Raw genomic sequence first — 24,567 nt, forward strand, 5'->3', positions numbered from 1 at the left:
GCGACCAACTACATAAATTATTTCAAAAATTGGTCATTTCGATTTAAAGACAAAAAAATACTCAACATTTACTCTATTTTCGTTACCGTGCGGTGTTAAAGTTTAAATATACGGTTGTGTGACAGGAGACTTGACGCGGAGGAAAGTGAAGACATTATTTTAAACCATAAGTACATCTTTACTAGGATAACCATCATAATAATATTTCCAGTTTTAAATGAAATTGCCCCATTTTTGAACATCATATGATTCATATGTATCCATGTATCAACAAACTTCATATGAGATACTTTTTGTCCCATTTAAAAAAATAATAATAATATAATCCCATTATCTCTGTATTATTTCGTTCGTCAAAAAAAGAACGTGTAAGTACATAAAACATATACGTAACAATATTTTTACAATTAAATATTGAATTATCGAAAGCAATAAGTCATCAACAACAGTTTTAATAAAGGCACTAGGCTAGAATTCCAATTAATAATTACAGTGAGCAATGAGCATGAGTATGAGCATTACCTATGTTGACGTATTACACTCAAAAGTATCTTTAAATTTCAAAGAATTTTTGAAGGTTTGTTTTTTAAAAATCAAACAAAATTGTTTGCCTCGTTCTTTTTTTTTTTTTAAATAAATATGGTTACCCTAACCTATACCTATCCATTGAATCCCGCTCTCCATATTAAAACAAGCTATACATGGCCAAAACACAAACTCATTTGATTTGTACCTGTATAACAATATTATATTATGTGTGTGTTAAAAAAAAAAAACAGGTGTTGGCTTAATGTTATACTGTACACTCTAAGTCGTTAAACGTAAAAAAAAAAAAAAAAACGCCATAAATAAAATATGGGTGTAAAGATATTAATCCCACAAAAATGTTTAACTAACTCACTGCTAACACACAGGCTTGGGTGCGCAACATAATTTTTTGGATAGTTTGTCAGTACCGGTCTTGCCGTAAGGTAAGCCCCTCTCGGCATGCGCACATTATTATAGATGATAATATTATTATATTGATCCTACGGTAACTCGCGTACTGGAAAATTCTCATTTAAGGTATTAGTTGGCTCATTTTTATTTTTTTTTTTTTTACATATTTCCACAAAATAATATTTAAATTATTTATTGAATTTGTTTAAAATATTTGTTTGTAGGTAGTATATTATATTATTTTTTTCTAAAACGAGTAATTAAGTATTTACTATTAAAGAAAAAAATTACAAAATATTGTACTACAGCTCATGTCCGATGTTAAATAATCTGAGACGCGAACAACTTAAAATTAAAATAAAGTTTTGAATTGTCTGAGCGAATATTAACCTAAAAAATAGAGTTTATCAACGTATTTTTTTCTTTCTAAAATATATTTTTTATTTATATCGACTTACTATGTGTATAGTATGAGATTTTTTAATGCGGTTATACTGATTACTGATTGCTAATAATATAATATTTTGTTTTCAGATTATTCGATATTTTCTAATCGAGGCCTGACCATACAACAGCGGCTATATATAGAGTACTAGTAATTGCCCAACAACGATGAGAGCTGCAAAAAAGACTAAATCGTATTGCAATAGATAACTACCATTAATACAACAGGTAAGAAATAAATGGATTTTTTTTTATATCAATTGTTCAGTTTTTCGACTTTTCGATTTATTTAATTTATTTTTTATTGTTGTTTTACGGTTGTTGCCAATATATGTTTAATTTCGATGAAATAAACACATTTAATCAATTGGGTGTATCCAGTAACGCGGTACTCAATAACAATCTTTTTGTACACTCATGCGAAAACCATTATTTTATATAATTTATAATAATTATTACCTACTGGCAAACATCGCATACTATTTCGGATGCATATTTATTGTTGAGTAGATACATAATTGATATCCGATATTAATGTGCTCTTGAATTGGGATTTGATTATTGTTGATGCGATAAAAATACTGTCGTAACCATTTGTCCCCCCCCCGCGCCGCCGGATGACTAAAACGAGATACGTCAATGGGAAGTTAAAACACAAATTATTCGGGTAATTATTAATAGAGGTGCGAAATATTTAATTATTCTTAATATCGTGATATTTTATACTGGCCAAAAAATGTTAACTAAATAACGAATATATTATACTAATTATCGTAAATAAAGGACCAAATCTAATTAAAGTTAATAAATTAAATACGTTTTACGTGTAATGTAGTAATCTTGATTTTGATTTCAATTAAATATTGATAAAATTATAATTTTATCGACCAACAGCATTCGTTTTTACTATCATTAATATTATTATTATTATTATTATTCTAACAACACAATCGTTCTTTCTTATGAATAAAATAAAAGTTTTTTGCATATAGAATTGTAATTGTATCCGTCACAAATAGACCTGCAAATTACGTATTTATAGCAAATTAATGTTAAGAAAGTAAATCTATATCACAAGTAATAGGTATGTATTCCGTTTTTATTTTTTCTTTCATTTTCAACTTCCGCTAATTATGCAAATATCTACTGCTGGGCGGGGAGTTTAATTTATTAGCTTAGTCGAGTAGACGATTTTAAATATACGAAATAAATTAAATAAAAGTGATGTCCAGATGCGTCTGTCAGCGTGGTCTTGGTCGACTGGTCGTGAAAATTAGATGTCTTCTACCGCGAACTCCTTCCCACACATTCCGCAGCGGTGACCCAAAGTAGTACGATAAGAGCGCTATTTGACAAGTTAATAACTACACGATTGTTCACTGACACGAAGGGAGATATTACTATTAGGCATACTAGAAATCAATATCGGTGGTAGAAGAAAAAAAAAAGAAATGAAATCGATAATAATATATTAAACCCGTATAATGAGACGTCGTCGTCAAATTTCTATCGAGATGGACACCCAAAATGTGTTTCGTCGCAATGCTCACATTAATTCACTACTCTTCCGGTGGTACCTTACTGCAGCCTACCATAATGTTGTAAACCACTGCCAGCCGATTATAATATTACATTATGTCCGTGATACGGCCCATTGTATAATTTAAGCGTGTTAGCACTCGGTGAAGACTTGACCCCGTGCCGAAACCGGTTCTATACGTAATTTAATATTTATATTTTACACACAAGCGCAGTAAATTCAAACGGACGATTTTTGAAACAATTAATTTTCCCAGTGATCGTAATAACTGTGTATTCAACGGCAATGTAGTCGCTTTTCGGCATTTTTTGTTACCAAATACATTTTTAATCTCACGCCCACGTAAGTAAATCCCTTAAAACATAACTGACGGACAACGGTAATAATAATATAATAAATAATTATGTGAACTTAAAATAATTAATAATGGATTTTTTTACCTAACCTGCTAAGATATTAAATTTGGTTTAATAACAGTTATCCGAAAAAAACATGTACATACAAAATTAAAACGAATTCGATACTGTTATATTTCATTTATTACACGTTTTGGATACAACAATTATGTTGATTATACACACATTGCACAGCACCAAACATTCAATGAGTTTACTGGTAGATAATAATGAAATGGTTATCTTTGATTTCCAAACACATTTATTAAAAAGGTTAAAATATAAATACGAGTAGGTTTTGTATTTGTAAGTGTATATATTTTATTTCAGTGAAATTTAAAATAATTTTTAGTTTATAATTTATATATTATACTTAATAAGTGTATAATTAAAATAAATTATATATTTGTTTTTTAATATTTTTTTTCAAATTGAATATAATTTATGTACTAATTAATATGGTTTTATTATTTTTATTTTATACAAATAAGTAATAACACTAAACAGTAATAACGATAGACTTTATACTAAATAAATTACTGTAATATAAAAATATAATTACAATGAATAGTTTTTGTTTTTATTATTATTAAAAATTCTTTATAAAAGAACGATTTATTTTTTTATATCTTAAGTCTACAAAAATTAATTAATTAATTCATACAAACCCTTTACATGAAAACAAATTCATAAATTAATAATATAAAGCATTGTTTAAAATTTAACATCATACAAGTAAATACTGTTAATGTTGTATCGTTATTAAAGTTAAATTTTGATAATTACTTTTTTTTTAATTTTTTTTATGTAGTATTTGTTTATGAAAAAAATCTTTTCTCATTTTATAATCTGCCGTACATTCTTCTACGAGCAGTTCGACTTATTTTAAAACAAATTCCAATTATAGCAGTATAAAAAAATGTATGTACCTATATAATAATATATACTTTTCCATCTGTTGTTAATTAACTAACAATCATTAATTAGAAGTATAAAGTATACAACTGCATTTCTTTTGTATGAAAACAAAATATTACTAGCAAAAAAAAAAAACATAAATACATTTTCTCCAGTATTTTAAATCATTACATTATAAGTGGAGCACAATCTATATTTATTTTTAATTAAAATGTACATGCCAAATTATAGAAAGTTATACTTTAAAAGCCATATAACTTATACGGGAAATAAAAATTACATATGTATTTGGTAGAAAAAAAGTAGATGCATATAAACGTAAATATTGACATCCCTACTGGTTAATTATGACTAAATTAAGGATTCGACTAATTAATAAAATGCCAATGGCTTGGTTTCTATTTTTTTGAAACACAAAATGATCAAAAAGAAAAACTATATAAAAAAAAATACAAACAACGAAATAACTATTTACACTTTTATTATAATAGTTGTGACTCGTGATGTTATGAGCAACATTTCATTAGATCAATACAAAACTATAATATCACAGCGTGATATTTCTTTACACTATTGAACTGGATTAGGGCATCTCCGAAAACATTCACAAAAATCTTCAATTACTATCACTGTAAAAGTTATTCTATACATCACATTATACAATTGATAAATGTTATTCTTACAAAACCCTGTGGGTTATAAAATATTTTTCTTAACAGTTCTCAAAATGCTATTGGTTTTTATTTGAGAGAAACTTTTGAATAAAAATTAATATCCATATTATGAACCTAATATGAGATTTATGAAAATTAACAAAACATATTATTGATCATAATAGTGTTTTATAATTTACCTACCTATCTAACATAAATATCAAAAATGCATATTTATATTATAATTTTAAGAGACCATGAATCACAGTAAATTATTTTCTGTACAATTCCAATTTTTAAATCTACTTTATATAATCTTAAAATGAATTTTTTTTTATATAAAATTTAAACAAATAAAAATAGTGAAATAAACTGTTGAACATAGACTTTAGATTACTAAAATTAAATTTAGATTTACATTAATACTTACCAAGTATTACACTGTAGTATATTATACATGTTTATTTTAAAAACGTTTGTATTCACGACACAAAAAAGTACCAATACATTTTTGAAGAATATTTTAGATTGTTAATTTAAATTCGATTTTCTAAGTTTATAACTAAAAAACATATATTATTTTTAATTCGAACTGTGAACTTATTAAGTATTTATACAATCGATATTTCCGAAGAAGATTTAAAATATAAACTAGAACTAAATACAGTACTGGGAATAATCTATTTTCAAATTAAACTATTTTTTTTAAAGCAAGTTCCTATTGAATAAACTTGTTTGAATAGATCTCACTGAAATTTAAATTAGAAAATACTTGTGTGTTTACAAACACGCAAACGACAAAAAAAAACTTGCTAGTTTATAAAACCAGATTTCAAATAAATATTTGTGTATATACATGTTTATTTATTTTTTATTTTTTTGAAAATTAATTTTAAGAAACACTCTAGAATTAGTATCATTTAATAACTAAGAATAATTATGCCATTCAAAATATTTTTATGAGAAATTTTTTAGATTATTTTCCTAATAAATTGAATAATAATTATTACCTAGTCCTATTGGGACTAATATAAATCATTTAACGTTTTCTTACGAATTCGAATAGTTTATAATTTAGTAGTTTAATTTTTCGTATACTCCAAGTATGATTTTTAAAAGGACAAGTCAATATTTATTCATATAGAACGATAATAATTCGTATGCCACGCGCATCTCAGAAAGTATACAATTATACGTATAGTATTCCGTATTCAAGTAGTGCGATTGGCTATAATTATTATATTTACTATTTTTAAAATAGTTGTTCCATTTTCGGTTCCATGTGCTTATTATCATAGAATCGATAGTAAAAATTAAAACGTACCTACTTAAATTTTTATCACCTCATTACATGTAAACGATACAAACCATAAATTTAATTTGCAACCGAAATCTTCGTCGTTCAGGATATAATAAGTAATAACATATCATAATATAGAAACTGTTCGCCATGTACGCAATACGCATACATAGTTAAATTTTAAATCGTTACAAATCCGGCAACTACGTGTCTAATAAGTTTCTGAAATAAAAAGCATACTAAATATTGTAATTAATACCTATATTATATTTTTTTTTATTATAAAATTTTAATTTTTGTATAAATTATTAGATATGATTGGAGATAACAACACCTAAAAACTTTTAAGTATGTATTATTACTTATTTTACATAATATTTAATTATATTATATTAAGTAGGTACATTATAGTTGGTTCGTGTACAAATTGGTTGTCTGTAGAAATTAATTAAAATACATGATTTATTTATCAGTTAAAATTTTCTAGGAAAATCACTCTCAAAACCACAACATCCGAAGAGAGTTTATTAAATTATGTGTGAATACTTACGATTACTTATATATTCATTGTACATTGTTAAGTAAAATAGACACTAATTATTATCTTCACGGATATGTGCTCGTTTATGTTTAGATTGCTAATGTAATATTTACTTTAACGTATTTATTGCTGAAGTTTGTTTTGCCTTTAAGCATAGGTATATTATTATTTAGGATTATTACATACTGTATATAATTAAGGATTATTAAGACATATTTTCGCATATTTATCACATACGTTCTAAGCATAATTTTGCATTGCATATTATTCAATCTTTGCCTAATGAAAATATGGTAAAATTATTTTTCCGTGAAACATAGTGAACGAGTGACTAATAAAATTAATTCTGATTTCATCAATTAAACTGACATATCTCTTTTTTAGAATTAAATATTTAACACTTGATAAATAATATTTTGAAGTAAAATATTATTTTATTTTATTTAACCGCTTGTGTTTTTTCCGTGTGTATCTGGAAAGATATATGGTCATATGGGTATCTAGGTTTATGGGTATACAGAATTAACATTGCTTTTTACGAGCGCACATATTTTACCAAAAGACAATAATTTCCATTCTCGAAAACCACGATTTTCCCATCAATATGTTCTCTATCCAGAATAATTTTAAATTTAAATTTAAAGACATGATAATTAGAGTCAGCCACTTATAATAAAATATAATAAATGGCAAATTTAAAATCTATTCTTCCGACTGGTCCTCAAACATCGATTACCTGAACATTTCTGAGTATCATCTACTGACTGCTTGACCACACCAGGCAGTAATTATTTTCTGTATACAGTTTGGCAAAACTTCAATAAACAGTAGGTAAATATAAATACCTGCGCATATTATGCTATAACAATATTCTGTTTTGCTCATTGTTAAACCGCGACTTGGCTATTGACTTCTAGAATATCTTATAAAACCAATCCGGAATATTTCTAGTTGTGGGCGTCAATAAAAATTTAAAAAAAAATCAATACCTACTACAAAAATCGTCGTTCGTTGTTATGAATATTTTACCGGCAGAATTAATGTGAATTTCTTCGAATCTGATTTCAAAACGATTTCCGCATTGTACAATTAATAGGTATAATAATATTATGGATACCTATATCTAATATTAAAATATTACTCGCGATGGAAGATTAACCCGACGAAACTGGTCGTGATGTGTACTACTTACACCACGGCGATGTTCACTGTTCTGTAATTGTGACTTGGACATTTTTTTTTTTTGTACCAATATCATTCTGGATAAGTCCGGTTCCTGTTTTTTTTTTCGTTACGCACACATGTTATGCATACTATACCGTCGCGTTTCGATTACACATTCCCTTGTTTATTCTCAGTTGCATTGAACTAGAGAAAATAAAATGATAAAAAAAAAAAAAAAAAAAAAAAAAAACGAAAAATCCGTAATATGTATGTAGTTGGTTTTCGCTATACATATCGTTGGCAGTGTAATACCATAATATAATATTGTATTATAGTGTGTAATGGGTTTATGTAAAAGTGGTAATGCAGACAAAAAACCGGTCTGGTAATCGTGTCATAAGGGCAACGTGTCACGGCGGCCAGTAATATAATTTCGTGTTATATTAATAATATATAATACAATAATATGATATATCATTTGATGAATCGGTACACGCGTGTATGTACAGTGTACACACTACACGGTTTAATATACGTTGTACGGTCTCACGAAATTCTGATCCACGGCATCCGGATATATCACTCGGACGGATTTGGCATTACCATCACTATAACGTTGTTTAAAAGCGCCGCAAACGTCATTAAGGGTATCTATCTACCCACGGTACGTGCACTGAAGTCGGATGCGTGTGTCTGTCAAATGTGTGTGTGTGTGTGTGTGTGTGTGTGTGTGTGTAAGGAGTGTGTGTATTACAACCAAAGAAGAAACCACAAAGGACGTAATTACATAAATATATATATATGTACGTAAACCGAGAGAAGCAAATTAATTTCGAAAAATAAATACAACTCGAATAATTGTATGCACGCTCTGTGTACAAACCGTACGCGCGGGTGTTCTATAGTCAAATAATTTGTATTATGTAGACAGTAGGTATCTATAATACCGAATGATTTGTTGAAGAAATTCGGCGACATGAAATAACATTTTTCAACGCCACGCAGTTAATTGAATATTATATATTTTGTTTATAGTAAGGTAGGTAATAATAATGATATAGCAACCTAACTCCGGGTATGATAATTGTCTTTGACTTGCAGCGTTGAGCAGAACGGAAATTTAACAGTAACCGGACCTAAGATAATAATAATTGTCTTTAATTATTTACACTGTCGAACGGATAATGTGAAATAGAGAGGCTTTTTGAACTAATTATTATTTTTCCATTTTAAAACGTATTATAACCGTATAATATAAAAAACTACTTATTTGGAAGAAATTTAAGTATAAAAATTTAGATATTAGTGATATCGGATATCTGTATAGTTAATATTATAAAACTAAACAAAGTTTGTTTTATTCTTAGTAAATTAATTGTTTTTCAATATTCTTAATTTTAATAAGTACTCAAAAATAAATAAAATAATTCATTGATAATGGGTTTATAAAAAATTATTGCTATGTATACTTACAGTATAAATTAAAATATATAGAAATACATTTATTCCTGTTGAAATTTCTATTAGTATAATCAAAAATTATAATAAGCCCGTTATTAATATTAAGACAATATTATTTGCAATTTTGAAACATGATTACCTATTGTATCATCGCACATACGCATGTTTTTTTTTTTTATTTAATAGCTAATAGTTAAAACACTTACAGCTCAACGATTAACAATTTAATAAGATTAGAACACGCATATTATATTATAGTAAATAAGAAACTAATAATTTTATCATATTATATTACCATTTTGATAAAATATAAAAAATATAATATTAAATATTATTATTATTATTATTATTTTTTTTAAGTCATCGTAGGTAGATATAATAATACTATACACCATTCGTCTGTCAATTACTGCTATTTTTGACGACCTAAATGATGATATTTAAAAAAAAATTATCAATGAATACATACATTTGATGATATTACATATACTCATCGCGTATAATAGTCGCTAACCCGTTCGCAAACTCGCAAAAAAATGAAATAAAATGAAATTATAAAAAGAATCAGGTCGCCCAGCACGCGTGGTTGCCGTCATCGCCGCCGCACTCGAAGATCGGTCAGTGCGAAAACTCGTTGATTACCAATTACCCGGTGTATTGTGCTCGCGTCCGCGTATAGGTATATGGACCAGAGACCGCATCGGCGGCGGCGGCGGCAGCGTACACAATCTCATGACGGTCATATGACGTATACTAACGCCGCCGCAGTTGCCGAACAAGGGTCGATATAATTCTTCTGTACGGACAAAATGGTCGATTAATTCCGCGCGCAAATATAACACATAACGGTACATTAGTTTGTATATGTGTGTGTGCGTACAAGTGAAGACCAACCAGACGCGCGACGTGCCTCGCCGCAGACCTCGAAACACGTCTAATTATTTATTCAATATATTTTCATATTTCGCCGTAAGTACATAACAGTACGCGATCATCGTCGCACATTAAATGTGGAAATAAAATCGTGCAAATTTCGACAATTTATACGTTGTTTAAACTATAAAAGTCAGATTACGTCGTATACGAACGCGCATACCTATACTGCAGCTTGGCGCTGTGCGGATTTTTAAGTAGTAACACTCGTTTTCTCGTTAGACACTAAGGTTCGTAGAATATATACGTATATATATATATATTTGTTTTACATGATTCAAAATTATTATAAAAAAATATTTTTCTGAAAAATAAATAAATGACTATATTTTATCGTTATTTTGTAAAAATTTTAAATACTATAAAAGAATTAAATTTTAATAGAATAGAATATAACTAACTGCACAATAGTGTTTAAATATTGATTATATAGAATAGGCAGAGGTTCAAAATTTTACAATTTCTAACTTTACTCCATACATATCGTGTTTTGCATCTGTATTTTTGATTTGTTGAGTTTTTCACTTGTAAAACAAAAATATGATTAATTATACAATATAGGTTTCCTATTGATTTTAATTATCGCACAAATTCGATTAATGGCTACGTCATAACTATGATGGTTAAATATTACAATGCACATCAAAACAATACTCATTTAAATGTATAATAAATAATTATGTATTATTTCGATATTTTTTTTTTATAATAATAATAATAATAATATTATATTATAAATGTGCGTGTCTATTTTACCGGAAAACGAATATGTCCCCACTCCCGGAGTTCTTAATAGGTTAGGTACCTATATCGATATTTGTAGAATATTATGTGAATAATTTCAACGTCGTGTGTCTGTCGGTCGACGTTTTTCTCGAGCGCTTTGATTTTTTTTTCGCATCTTAGAAAAAGCTTGAGCGCCGAGACAAGACGACTTTGACACGACGGATATCGGACAATCCTGCGCTCGAACCCTGTAGCGGCCGACACCTGTCAAATTTCTGATATCTCAGATGGATCTTATTTTATCACACAATTTATTTTTTACCCAAGGCTTTTTTTTTCATCTCATGAAATACGTTAATACTCTATTTACAAATACAAATTTATAAATAGCTACGTTCACAGTTTAGCAAACTAAATTAATAGATTAAAACTATATTATTATCACGGTTGTGTTGAAGCATCACAATAGCCGATGATGTATTTTCAATACATTTTTGAAGTCCCTTCCTTTTTATTCCGTAAATGAGCCACTACAGAATAAAATAATACACGAGTGCACGAGAAATAAATTAAATGTGATACATAGTAAGTTGTCTACTATAATTTATACGATCATAATGATCATATACTAACTATCTAAAATAATAACTTTCAAACTTAATACTAGGATTAAAGTAGTGGATGAACAGGCAGGTTCAACCCTCCTAGTTAATATTTCCTTTAAATGGTACACTGGTACGATCAAGCATTTTAATTAAATCAAAATGCTTTCATCTGTTCAAAACAATTATTTATTTTCAAAATGTTATTATTTTAGTCTGAAGTTATTTTATTTAATATTCGTACTTTTTGGTTTGATAATAATATATGGAGAATATTTGGTTTAATTTTTAACTATTTCAATAATCTATTTATATTTTTATTTTTTGAGTTCCAAACTAATTTTTATTTTATTATATATTAAATAATATTTTTCATTTCATTTTTTTTTTAGAAATAATAAATAATAGAATTTGGACTAAAAAAATTAGTATCAAAAGTGAGAAATGTACGTGTTAACTAAATATATAATCATACGGGGCTCTTTTTTTAGATATTTAGAGTATCTATTAATGAATACGAGCCACAAAGACCATCCTACGTTATCAATTACGAAATCGATCTATAAAGTGTTTACACCCCATGAATGCTGAAAATATTAAAAAGGTACCTACCCTTTGCCGTTTCGTATCATTTAAAATCTAAAGTATTACCATTGATTTTAAAATACACTTAAAGCTTTATATTAATATTCTAAAATCAATGGTATTACGTTATAATATTACGCGTAGCTACATGATAATAATAATTATATATAATGTATTAAAATGTAATGGTTGTTGGCTCGGTCAAATTATCAACGAAACACACTCGCAGTACGCATAATTATTACTGTTATCATCGTCATACTGGTGGTAGCAGACTTCTATCACATTGTCTCTGTATAATACCTACCCAATAGTAATAATAAAATAACAACAACACGTCATACAATATTATCATGGTACCTACCTAATAATATAACGCGTATAATATTAATATGATCGCCGTGTGTCGTCGTAGTCTTGACACGATTTATAATAATATATATAATATTGCGATGTATAGATTCGATGATGGGTGGGTGGAAATAGAAAAAAAATAATAATACATTCCGTTCCGCGTGTCATCCACAATGGTTATTTTGTCGACGACATTTCGGCTCGCACACGCGCGCCATAGCACGGGCCGTGTACAACTACGATAATGATGATAATAATAATAATAATGACGACGACGACGACGATGATGATAGTATTAATAATAATATTTTACGCATTGGAACCGAACGACTTCACAATGGTCTCCTACTCGGTTGTCGTGCAGAAGTCCTCCACCGCCCACCTATACCTGGAGACCACTATGCACGAGCACGTGGCTAGCCAGCAGTCGGCGCGCCACTGCCTAAATAATATATATAGGTGTCTACCTAATAAGTAATAATATTATTTTTCGCCGCCGGCTCTATAATACCTGCCATACCACTGTAAAATATAATAACAATAATATAACGAGTCCGTTCTTGTCCGGTGATACAGACGCTCGAATCATTATTACTATTATTATCGTGACGTATCTACAGTAAATGCCTACGGAAGGTTTTATTTTATTTTTTTTTACTCTTTTTGTCGTCGACATATTCGGTCTGACAATGTATACGAGCGCATGGAAAGTGAATACTACCTAGTATTTTACTTACCGCACGCGTTTACAATGGTTACACCTTATACGACTGGTTTGTTACGAATTTGACAATGTTATTATTAATAAACTATTTATATAATTATGTGACTAAAATGTTAAATTTATTATACACAGTGATTCACTAAGCATGCTCACCCCCGTTTCCTTTTTCGATAACGCTATTATTCAAAATCTGATTTTTAAAATTTTTAAGTATACTTATCGACCATACCTAAAATTTCTGTAGAGATACATAATTCTGTTTATCAAATGTCAACTTCTCTTTTCTACTATAAATTATTTATTGGAAAATTTTGACGTTATAAGATCAAAATTTGAACAAGTAGTTTTTGAGTTATTTAACTTGTATTAAGGGTAATTAGTACATGATAATGAATTCAAAAGATATGATGGCAAAAGTAATTTGAAAATGTTAGTAATTATTATAAATAAGTGTATTAATATTTATAATTTATAAAATGGTCGACTAGTTCAGATATTATGTATATTTTATAATATACATATATATTTATATATATTATTCATATTATTCTTAAGAGCTTTTATTTTATGCATAAACATTTTAATAACCAAAATAATTCGAATTTTTGAATTAAGTAGACACATTAACATTTTTAAAAAGTATACAATTATATAATTATAATGTTATTTTTACTATTATTATTATCATTTTATTAAATAATTTACAGCAGAAAATGGAGATTATAATTTGAAAAATAGAAGTTTATATTACCACGGCTCTCAAATAGTACGAAAAATCTCAAATATTTTAAAATACAATTTTTATTAATATATTTAAAAATTCCTAAAATTAGGATTTGAATAAATTCATTAATAAATAAAAAAAGCCAAGGATATAAATGTTTAGTAAATCATCCTTCATACATAATAATGAAGTACTGATATTAAACGATATTAACGTATATTAAGATGGGTATAATAAAATTGTAATATTAACTAAAGACGTTAGTACTCGTACATAGGGTCCGAAAAGCTCAACACAGTTACTGAAAACACTTAGGTGTCCAAAAGCATTATTGAAAAATCGCAACAATTTCCCGTATAATATTCAACCTGCCCGTCACATGCCCATAAATTGAGTCTACTGATTTCGGTCACGGGCCAAAATATTGCAAAAGTCACGCCACAGACAAGGAGATCTATAATATACTCGTATATTACACGTTATACCGACAGTACGACAGCGATCACCGTATCCCTTGGGAAGGAACGACGCGTCCCGTCGCAGTGTTAGAAAATCGATATAGCCGACATATCATATACCCAAAGTATATAACGACATTATTCATGTTATGTGCGATGCACGAAACGTTTGGAAAAAAATACTTCTGATGACGAAAAGAATTTTAAAAAAACTTTACCTTTTTTTTTCTTCGTAGAAATTCGTTTCAAACGTATTCGTGTATACCGTACTGTTTTTCATCGTAATACGTATTACAGCCTACATGATGTATCGGTAGAGAGGCCAACTAGATGATCTTTTGCTCGGCAAGTTGCTTAAAAATGTATTTTACAATTTTACAACTTATATAGAGTTGTTTTCACTGGATTAGATTTAATATTGCTTTCGAAATCCTTAGAAACTAATGTGTACAATATAATAATATGTGTCAATAATTTTTCGTTACATCGTCGTTATTATCATTTTTAAAGCGATTTATTTTTTTTTCTTTTAACATACTCCATTCAAAAAACAATAATAATATAATATTATCTAACCTTGCCATAACGTTCATCAATAACTACACACCCACACGTTCACGTACCTAAGTCCCGATAATTGGCCGAGATAAAAACGTTATGTGTTTTTCGTGCACGAATTTAGGAATTGCGTATAATAATACTGTTTTTACTAGTAAACTCGATTTTGATTTTATCAAACAGACTGTTACAATACTTCGATATCATCAGACTACACAATACTATAAGTAAGTAGGTACTAAAATGTATTCAAACAAACGGATTGCTGCCAGAAAATGTTCAATCTTAATTGTTTTTTCTTTTTTGCTCCTATCGCGAAGAATTCCCACATCGCTTTAATGTTTTTAATATTTCAAACGACTACCCTACTGTTCGTTTTGCTTTATAAACGACATACGTATTAAACCGAGGGATGTATACCTACGATTATTATTCGTGCGTATACGAACAGAATGTAATGTCTTTGGAGGCAGAGCCCACTATTCTTACACTACAATGGTTTACACACGTGTGGGTTTAGGTAATAATAATATGTAATTAAATAGTCACGTATTATAATATTATGTATTCGTAATCACGGTTACCGTACACAGATAGCCTCTGCGGTGACCGCGGTGACTCGGTCTATATACAAACGGCCAAACGTGATGTCTGTACCTGTATACCTGTATTATGTGTGTATTGTTCCCAAATGTGCTGTAAGTATACATGTACAAAACGTTTTGATTTACATCGCAAACGTGTCTCGCCCATATACACCGTGCACCCTAAACCAAGGCCCGTAATTAACGTTTAACGTTTTAATTTTGAACCCATTGCAGGAGGACTACCGCAGCCGTCGGTTGCCTGAAGATTAAAATATTATCAGAGTTAACAAAATTTTTTATTTCCACGATGAAATCTTTGAAAGAATGTAGTTTATTTTTATTATTATTCTCGATTAGATTGAGTATTTTTAATTTATTAACTTTCTCCGAGGCCTAAAAAAAAAAAAACATCTCACACAAAAATTAGAATAGTAAAAGATTTATGATTTTCCAGTTTTGAGTTTACTATATGGTATAAAAAAATACTCATACTTATTATACTTACCATATATAATGCCTATGCCTAATGTAGTATATATTTTAAATTCAGGTTATAAAGTTACCGGAGAAAATATACAAAATCTGATCTGGATAATAAACTAGATATTGTGTCTATAAAAATGTCAACTTTATAACTCCATTTTGATTTTTGAGAATTTTGAAGATGATATTACCCATACATAGTTTAGCTGCTGTAACGGTAAAACAACATTATTTATTTTAGACAGCATATTTATTATGGAAATATATTACATTTAGAATAAATAATTTATTTACTAGAGATATATAAAATACATAATATGTTGAAAATCACTAGAAATAATTCAAAACCAGTTATAGTGACAAGTAACATATATAAATATGCAAATGCAGACATAGTACTTATACATATTATATTTTTAATTATCATGATATTATAAAATGCAACTCTCAATATAATTTAATGAATTTACAAAGTCATTTCAAATCATATTTATGTCTTAAATATTTTATACATTATATTTATGGATATTCTGGTCATTAGGTTATAAGTATATGTCTTAGATTTTAAAATAAACTTGATAATTATTTACAAAACTATGAATTGTATAATGGTAATTTAAAACGAAACACAATATTTTTCATTGATTAAATATTATTCTGGAACGTAATTTATTTTAATTAATAGGCAACTATGAATTGCATATTTATCATTTCAAAACAAATATATATATATTATATAGATATAGATATCACAACATTTAAATTTAAGTAATAAGAATAATATGTAGGTATTCAATACAAGTTGAGAATTTACCGTTAAAAATATGTTCTATAAGCCATTACTGTAGCATTACATTTATTAAATACTGATTCGCCACGTTCAAGAGCTTTGCAAAGTAGGTATACTGCCAAAAGTTTGAGATGAATCAAAAACGGAAATATTGGTCAAACTAAAACACTGTCAATTTAAACATAATTATTATTTTTTTAATTAATACATATTTTTAATGACAAAATAATAAGCTAGTAATAGTATGGTACATCTATGTTTAATAAATTAAGGTGTAAGAAAACAAAGTAGGTAACTTAAATATTATATTTCGTCCGAATTTATTTAAATAGGTACACCATATTATATACATCGAACAATAAGCACGGTGTTGATTATAGAGTAAAATTTTGAACAATAAAACACACGTGAATTTGTGTTTTTCATTTTCACGTCGTTTCGTATGTTGCTGCAAGGATTTTCGTGTACCATTCATATTATATATATATATACATATTATATTATAATATAATTTATCTTAAACGTGTGCCATTGACGTTCACTGCTACAGCACACACTATCGAATTATTAGTTTTCTTAGACTCACCTCAATCCAATCTATCCTTGTCAATTATTAACAATGGTTGAATTTCAAAATTAATTACTCCTTGATTAATCATGCGTTTAAATTAATTTAAGTTGGTTAAACAGATACACAAATGTATAGAGTTTATACATCTAGCATTTAAAACTTAAAGTTTATAAAAAATCTCGCAAGTTACATCGTAAAAAATACAAGCTACACTCAAAATGTATTCGTGAACTGCGGATTAAAGACCCTCCATCCTTGGTCTAGAGTCTAGATCGTCTCGAAATATATAATGGTTATTGTCATTTTTTATACATGTTTTCATTTTTGTTTTAGGAATGATATACTTTGGGAAATCGTCTCTGTGGACCGCGTTGTTACTGTTGATGTGGTTTGAGAACAATGTCACCGGCGCAGATGACAACAACAATAATAATGGCGAGCCTAAGGAGGACACGCCTCATTCGCGACAGAAGCGTCTGCTGTGGATCACTACGGATGGCCGCTTGGCCCTGCCGCCCGGCACCAGGCTAACGATTACCCCATCGCTGTCCCTGCCGTTCGTCAGGTATCCGCCAGACGGGTTCCTGTCCAACATGAGCATCAGTTTGCCTTTCACAAGTCAGTGTAACGATTTTCATCCATCGATATATTTATTTATCTTTATATTATACAACCCTACATAAATTAAATTAAAATTCTAATTTTAAGTATAATACTCAACTACGTAGAAATCGTCTTATTATTATTAAAATTGAATCACCGAACTGAAAATCCTGTTGGCGATATACTAAATTCGCATACTATCGACCCTAAATCCGCCTATAAACACTACACATAACTAGAATATTTTAAAATATTAATAGTGTTATGATCAGTCTTTTTGTTTTAATTCTACGCAATAAGCACGATAAATGCGACAACGTCATATAAAATAATTGGGACAAGTATAATTTACGCCATACCTACAGATTAAGTAGGTACATTTTGATAAATTTATTTTTTACCTTCTGAAATGGTAATTTGTTAAATTTTAATTGCGCCAAAACGGTAATTATAGCATCAACTATTTAAAATTACGGTGTTGTAGATTATCTAGTAAATGTCGGGTAATAAAATTTATAAATTTTTATGCAAAATTGTAAATTCAACAATAATTTATTCTAATACTACTATAATATCTTAATATTTATGAAATTAGTCAAAAAAGAAAATAATACAATTCGTATATAATAAACTTTACTATTTTAATAATCAATAGTAATAGAAAGATAACATTTATTATATAAAATCATTATTATTTCACTTATTATTCTCATTTTTTCAATGAATTACTATGAACTTAATCTTTGTGTTTTAAATAAATTAAAATTAAATAAAAAATTTACGAATCCATAATTTTGATAATATCTTTTAAAATTTAATCTGGAACAAATAATTACAAAAGTATTATAATCTGTCATCAGTTGTGATGAAAATTACCTTTTTTTTTTTGGACGTAGTGCACATTACATAATGTATATCAAAGTTTTCTTTTTATCATTTTTTGTGCAAATTACATACCACGTATGTGTCGTACTATTACTGATCGTACACGTATCACATTATATAGATAGTAGTGATAGTACATCGTTTTATTTACATTTTTTCTATATTTCTCGTCATAATGAGTATATTATTATAAATAATTAAACGTAATAAGGAAAAATCATTAGTCATGTTTACAGTACACAATATCCAATTAAAAAACAAAGGAATTTAAGAATTCGTATACAAAATGTGTAAAATTTACTCTTTTAAAATGCAAACAGAAAATCATATTTTTCCCAGTATTCTTTTAACTTTTTCCATAACGGTAATTATTTTATTTTTCGATTGCATTAGTTCAATTTAATTTTTTTTTTAATTGGCCTTTTTTTGAAAAATTACAATCTATACAGCTTGTTCAATAAGTAATATTTATTGTTAACTGGCAGTAATAGTTAAATGAGTTGGTAGACACGTGAGGAGGAAATCACACATTTATGACACCTCTTAATATTAAGCACTTAATCTTTAAGTAATAAAATCGCGACATCAGTTCCTTTTAAAGCGACTAATTTGGTTACCGGGAACTGTAAGGGATGCTGACTTGCTAATCTGTTATTTGGGATTACCTTATAGTTTGGCGTAAAAACATTTATATAAAGAGCAGCAACTTCGTTGATAGGAAGTAATTTGAAGTCGGAATTTGAGACGAGCCAGGATGCTCCAGTAAACCCAGATAGATATTTTAGAAGGCTTGTATATAGTTATTTTATTTAAGTTATCAGAAAATCAAATTAAAATACTATACGCTAACAGTACTTGAAGAAAAATTGTATACAGAATAATTTTGATAGGTAAGGTTAGGTTAGAAAGAAGAAGTGATTTTAACAGATGAAATCTAGAATTTAGTTTTTAACGCTTGTTTTTAGGGTAGAGATACCAAGTTAAGCGCACCGTGCATATTAAGTTTAAAGCTATGATATTTAACTTTCGTTGAGCTTGTTCAATTTCTAAAATTTATTTACCATTTCCACTGACCTGGTATTATGTATAACAATTATCGTAATACTCAAATAAAGTCTTTTTATTGACTGGACAAAAAAAAAAAAATGTACTACTTTTGTCCGATTAAGTATACTTATTATAATTATTAGTACTAACTTCTGACTGATTGAGATTAAAAAACAGATTTATTTAATATATGTGCACAATCCAGCATTATTAATCCAAATTACATGGATGCCAAATTGCCAACATATAGTATAATAGACGTACTAAAAATGTTATACTGATGAGTGCTTGTATTTACTGTGAATTACAAGTGTTTTTTTTATAATAAATACTAACATAGAAATATGTAGGTAATGTGGATAAAAACTACTTTAGAAATGCTTACATCTCCTTTAAAGAATATTTATGCACAATTTGAAAATTTTATATCTAATTATTCACAAAGCATTAAAAAAATCTAATGTCGTAGAGATAATATAAATTATGAAATGTTTTATTTGAATAATATATAATAACATTATGTGCTCACCACAACGTTAGTCAGTCAGCGTGTGATTTTTTTATATATGAATGCACTTGAACTATTTGATTATTCATATTGATAACACCCAGATAATATTTTTCAAACTGTATATATAAATAGATTATATAGGTAGATAATTACATCGTTTTATACTTAAAATATTTTGAATTCTTTTTCTTTTACAAAAAAAAAAAAATATCTTTCTGATATTACAAAAAATAAAACCAAAACCGTGTTAGATTCAATACTATCTTCCCTTCATAATATAATATAAAACATGTGACCACTTCTATAGTTGTATCATACATTATACCACACGACTAATGATAGGTATTCGATAGTCACACAATATATTGTCTTATGTTTTTTTCCTAATTAAGCCGAACAGAGTTTACAATTTACACGTTTTTAGATTAACGATAATAATCTGAGACCAGTTACTGCTTACATCAAAAATTGGTTTTTACTTTTTACGGTCTTGAATTATTATTGCCTACAAAAGTAATGGCAATTAAACGGGTACAATATAATGACTTTCGTGTATTTACGTTTTGACTTGATTTGGTGGGTCGATGAGACTACATTGCAATAAATATTTAGGTGCATTAGGTGACTAATAAAATCTTTTTACACTCACTATAGTACACATGCTATATTTTTTAGGTCAATATTATATTAAGTATTTTTATCGCTGTTATCACCCGAATGTACGCACTTAATAACTATAACTATAATAAACCAACCGACAATTTAAGACATCAACCGTTACAGACGTTTAAAAACTTTTAAAAGTTAGTGAAAATTCTTTGATTGGAATAATCGTAATATTTAGAGCGATGACATATTTTACGATTCATAAAAAACAAAATGTATTTTTATTGCTCCACATCATGTACGCCTAGTCGTACAATAATAATAAATAGGTAACTGATATAGTTAAATTCCTTATGAATACGAGAACTCGATTTGTATTAATTGCAATTAATGTAATATTTATTTACGCGTTTTGTTTTTTAATGTTGCTTAGTTGACTTCGATGGCTTGGGGCTGACTGATAATCAGAATCCGTTTGGCGCCTTCCCGCCGATATTAGCCAGAAGCATGGGCAGGCAGATGGGCTCAGTACTTGCCGACTATGTGTCTCAACTTATGGACGGCCGGAGATCGACTAGATCTGTTCCAACGTTACCCAAACCAATACACTCGTACTTCCAAGGAGGTGAAAGGTAAACCATACATAAAAAAACATAGAAATATCCTTTGGATAACTTAAAAGAATGCTGTAACTAACTCTAATCATAATAAGTTGACATGTTTATATTCCTGTTTTATTCACGTGTTCGTAACTCATAAATTATTACAATAATTTAAACATTATTTCTCGACTACCTATCTAAAAAATAATGTTTATTATCATACTATTGCTTATGAGTAACATTAAATACAAGCAGATATGTTATTAAGTTACGAATAAATAATATTTTATTTTAGCATACAGCAATATTATTATATTGATTTTGGTTAAACATAAATCTTTTCGCGAGAATAACTTTAACAAACAAATAAACAGTTTCATATCATATTTTTTTTATTCTATATTCCTAAATAAATTTTTAATTTAAAATAAATAAAATAAACAAAACTTTATTCAAAATATCTACCGTTATTTTTTTATATAGTTAATAATTTTCGTTTATATATTATTTACAATATTAGTATACTTTTTTAGCTTTGTGTACCGAAATTAAACAATTTATAGGTGTATTGTATTACATTTAAATAATTAAATAATATTGATGACATTAAATTAATATTAAAAATGAAATATACATATAATATTGAATGTGCCTTTTCTATCAATAAAAAAAAAATCATTAAAACATACCTATATTGTTTACAAATAACTTTGTCTAAATGTATACTTATAATAAATTTCCTAATTTCAATATGTTTTATTAATTTAAATTTTAAACCAAAAATACTACACTTGAATTTTACAAATTATATTTATTGTTATCTAAACTTAAAGCATGGCTTGTAAATTTAACTTGAAAAATAGCGAATATACACCACTAACTTGATTATGTCTCACAAATGCAATTATCAACTATATTCCGTAAAACACAAGATTTTTAGATTTATGTTAAATCTGTTAACAGCCGTATTTGCACCAGTACACAATTTCTTATCAATTGTTGTAATTTACATTCAAATAGCATCAGTTAATCGCAACGGAATATGCGCATCAACCCTTAAAATCAAGCAACTTACATAGTTATAAAAATAAATACGACTAAATTATTTATGAGGTTAAATATAACATTAATCTTTTTAACTCGTATTAATGAATAAAAATGTTTACACAAAAAAAAAAAATGTTGAAACTTTTTAATAAATTGTTAAAAGATAAAAATTATGTATGTCTAATAATTAATATTAAATCTCAAATAGGAGCATGTCTAGAATAATAACGATTATCTTAGTATAAATATTATAGTTTATAATACTTTGAAACTTTGATTAAACGCTTCAGTTGTAAACAAATATAGAGCCTATTATTAACTTTATAAGATATAAAAGTAGCTGTTTACATTGTTTCGTTAGGTAGGTAATAGATGTGTTATATATGTAATACAAATACATACATCTAATATAATTCCATACTTCTGAACAATAAATCAAATACTTTAAACTTTTAAACAAATAATAAAATCCAATAACATTATGTTTACATAATTTAAGAACTATTTTGAGTAATTGCGTTTTGAGATATTTAGGGATATTAAACAATTTTATCTACAAATTTAATATACATAAATACTTGATAATATTAATAATGATGTTTTTATCGTTTTTGAACCTCTAAAATAAGAGTTTCAAACTTTAATTTTCTGATTTTTTTCTTTTAGCTTTCCCAGTATTACTATGACATAGAATTTATTTTTCTTTCCTTACTATGGAACACTTTATCTATATTTTTTCATGTATCATATACAAGTGTCATTTGTCGTAAATTAAATTTTATCGTACGATTCATGTTATGACATACCTTTAGCTTCTGCATATCATTACTATAGCATAAGCATATTTACAAAAAATGAAATTCGAAAAATATGAGTTTTTTTATTTTTATAAATATATAGTTTTAATATTTATAATTTTATCTTTTTCAAACGTTAGAAAAAATTATGAAGATAAAATAATATAATAGCATAATATAATTTGTCAATAAAGAACGTTTGATATAGCTAATGATCACTACAATATTAGTAATAAAATAAATCTATGCCATAATCCTAGAAACCTATATTTATATAGGTCTAACCCAAATAATATTTTATGAAGACTGGGACGATGAGTAAATGGCTAATTAACCGACAACCAATAATGAGCTATAGCTGTCGGCGGGTATTATTACTGCGATATTACATAGGTATATATATTATATATAAATATTTTTTAAATAATATCGATATCTATCAAAGCAATTATTTGAGAAAAAAAGATAAAAAATATTAAACCAGATCAGTAATTATAACATCCGTCAACCCAATATCTAGACAGCAAACTGGTTGTCGACTCAGCATTGTGATCCCTATATTATTCATTTATATTTAATCTTAGTACATCATAATACTTAAATTAAATACTTATATTAAATGATGTATTTAAATACGTATTATATATTTTAATACTATGCTATGCTTAATAAAATGTATTTTTCGATAATAACTGACGTGGTATTATAATATATCCACACCCAGAAGCGGAATATGCCGGCGGGATATTAGAAGTTTTCTTCGTGATCCACGGGGAGCAGACAGTTATTTATTATAATTAATAATTAGAGGCATTCCTACTTTTAAGTAATAACATTGATGTTGAAGCAATAATTAACATTGTTAAAAATAAAAGTGATTTGGACAAAAATGATGAAAACTATTCATAAATTCTTTTTCAATTTAGTAATATTATATTTAGTTTTATTAAATGAAAAATATAAATTATTTAATTTAAAAAAATTAATAAGAAGAGAGACAAATATTTTATAAGACTTGC

The 24,567-nt window shown here is 27.5% G+C and overlaps 1 protein-coding gene across 2 annotated transcripts in view; it reads left to right on the forward strand.

Annotated features, from left to right (window-relative positions):
• LOC112595435 overlaps positions 1 to 24,567 on the forward strand; it is a 41,555-nt gene that overhangs the window by 6,227 nt on the left and 10,761 nt on the right. Inside the window, exons 1-4 of one of the 2 annotated variants that reach the window (XM_025340656.1) lie at positions 962 to 1,065; positions 1,474 to 1,611; positions 17,784 to 18,068; positions 21,536 to 21,734. In XM_025340656.1, the coding sequence (XP_025196441.1) occupies positions 17,786 to 18,068; positions 21,536 to 21,734 (482 nt within the window). In that variant the 5' untranslated portion in view covers positions 962 to 1,065; positions 1,474 to 1,611; positions 17,784 to 17,785. Of the gene's footprint in view, positions 1 to 961; positions 1,066 to 1,473; positions 1,612 to 17,783; positions 18,069 to 21,535; positions 21,735 to 24,567 lie in introns of those variants that run through there. The other variant, XM_025340655.1, reaches the window with a different exon arrangement.

This window comes from Melanaphis sacchari, unplaced genomic scaffold, assembly GCF_002803265.2.
Source record: "Melanaphis sacchari strain LSU unplaced genomic scaffold, SCAv2.0 Contig27_pilon_pilon, whole genome shotgun sequence".
Taxonomy (NCBI): domain Eukaryota; kingdom Metazoa; phylum Arthropoda; class Insecta; order Hemiptera; family Aphididae; genus Melanaphis; species Melanaphis sacchari.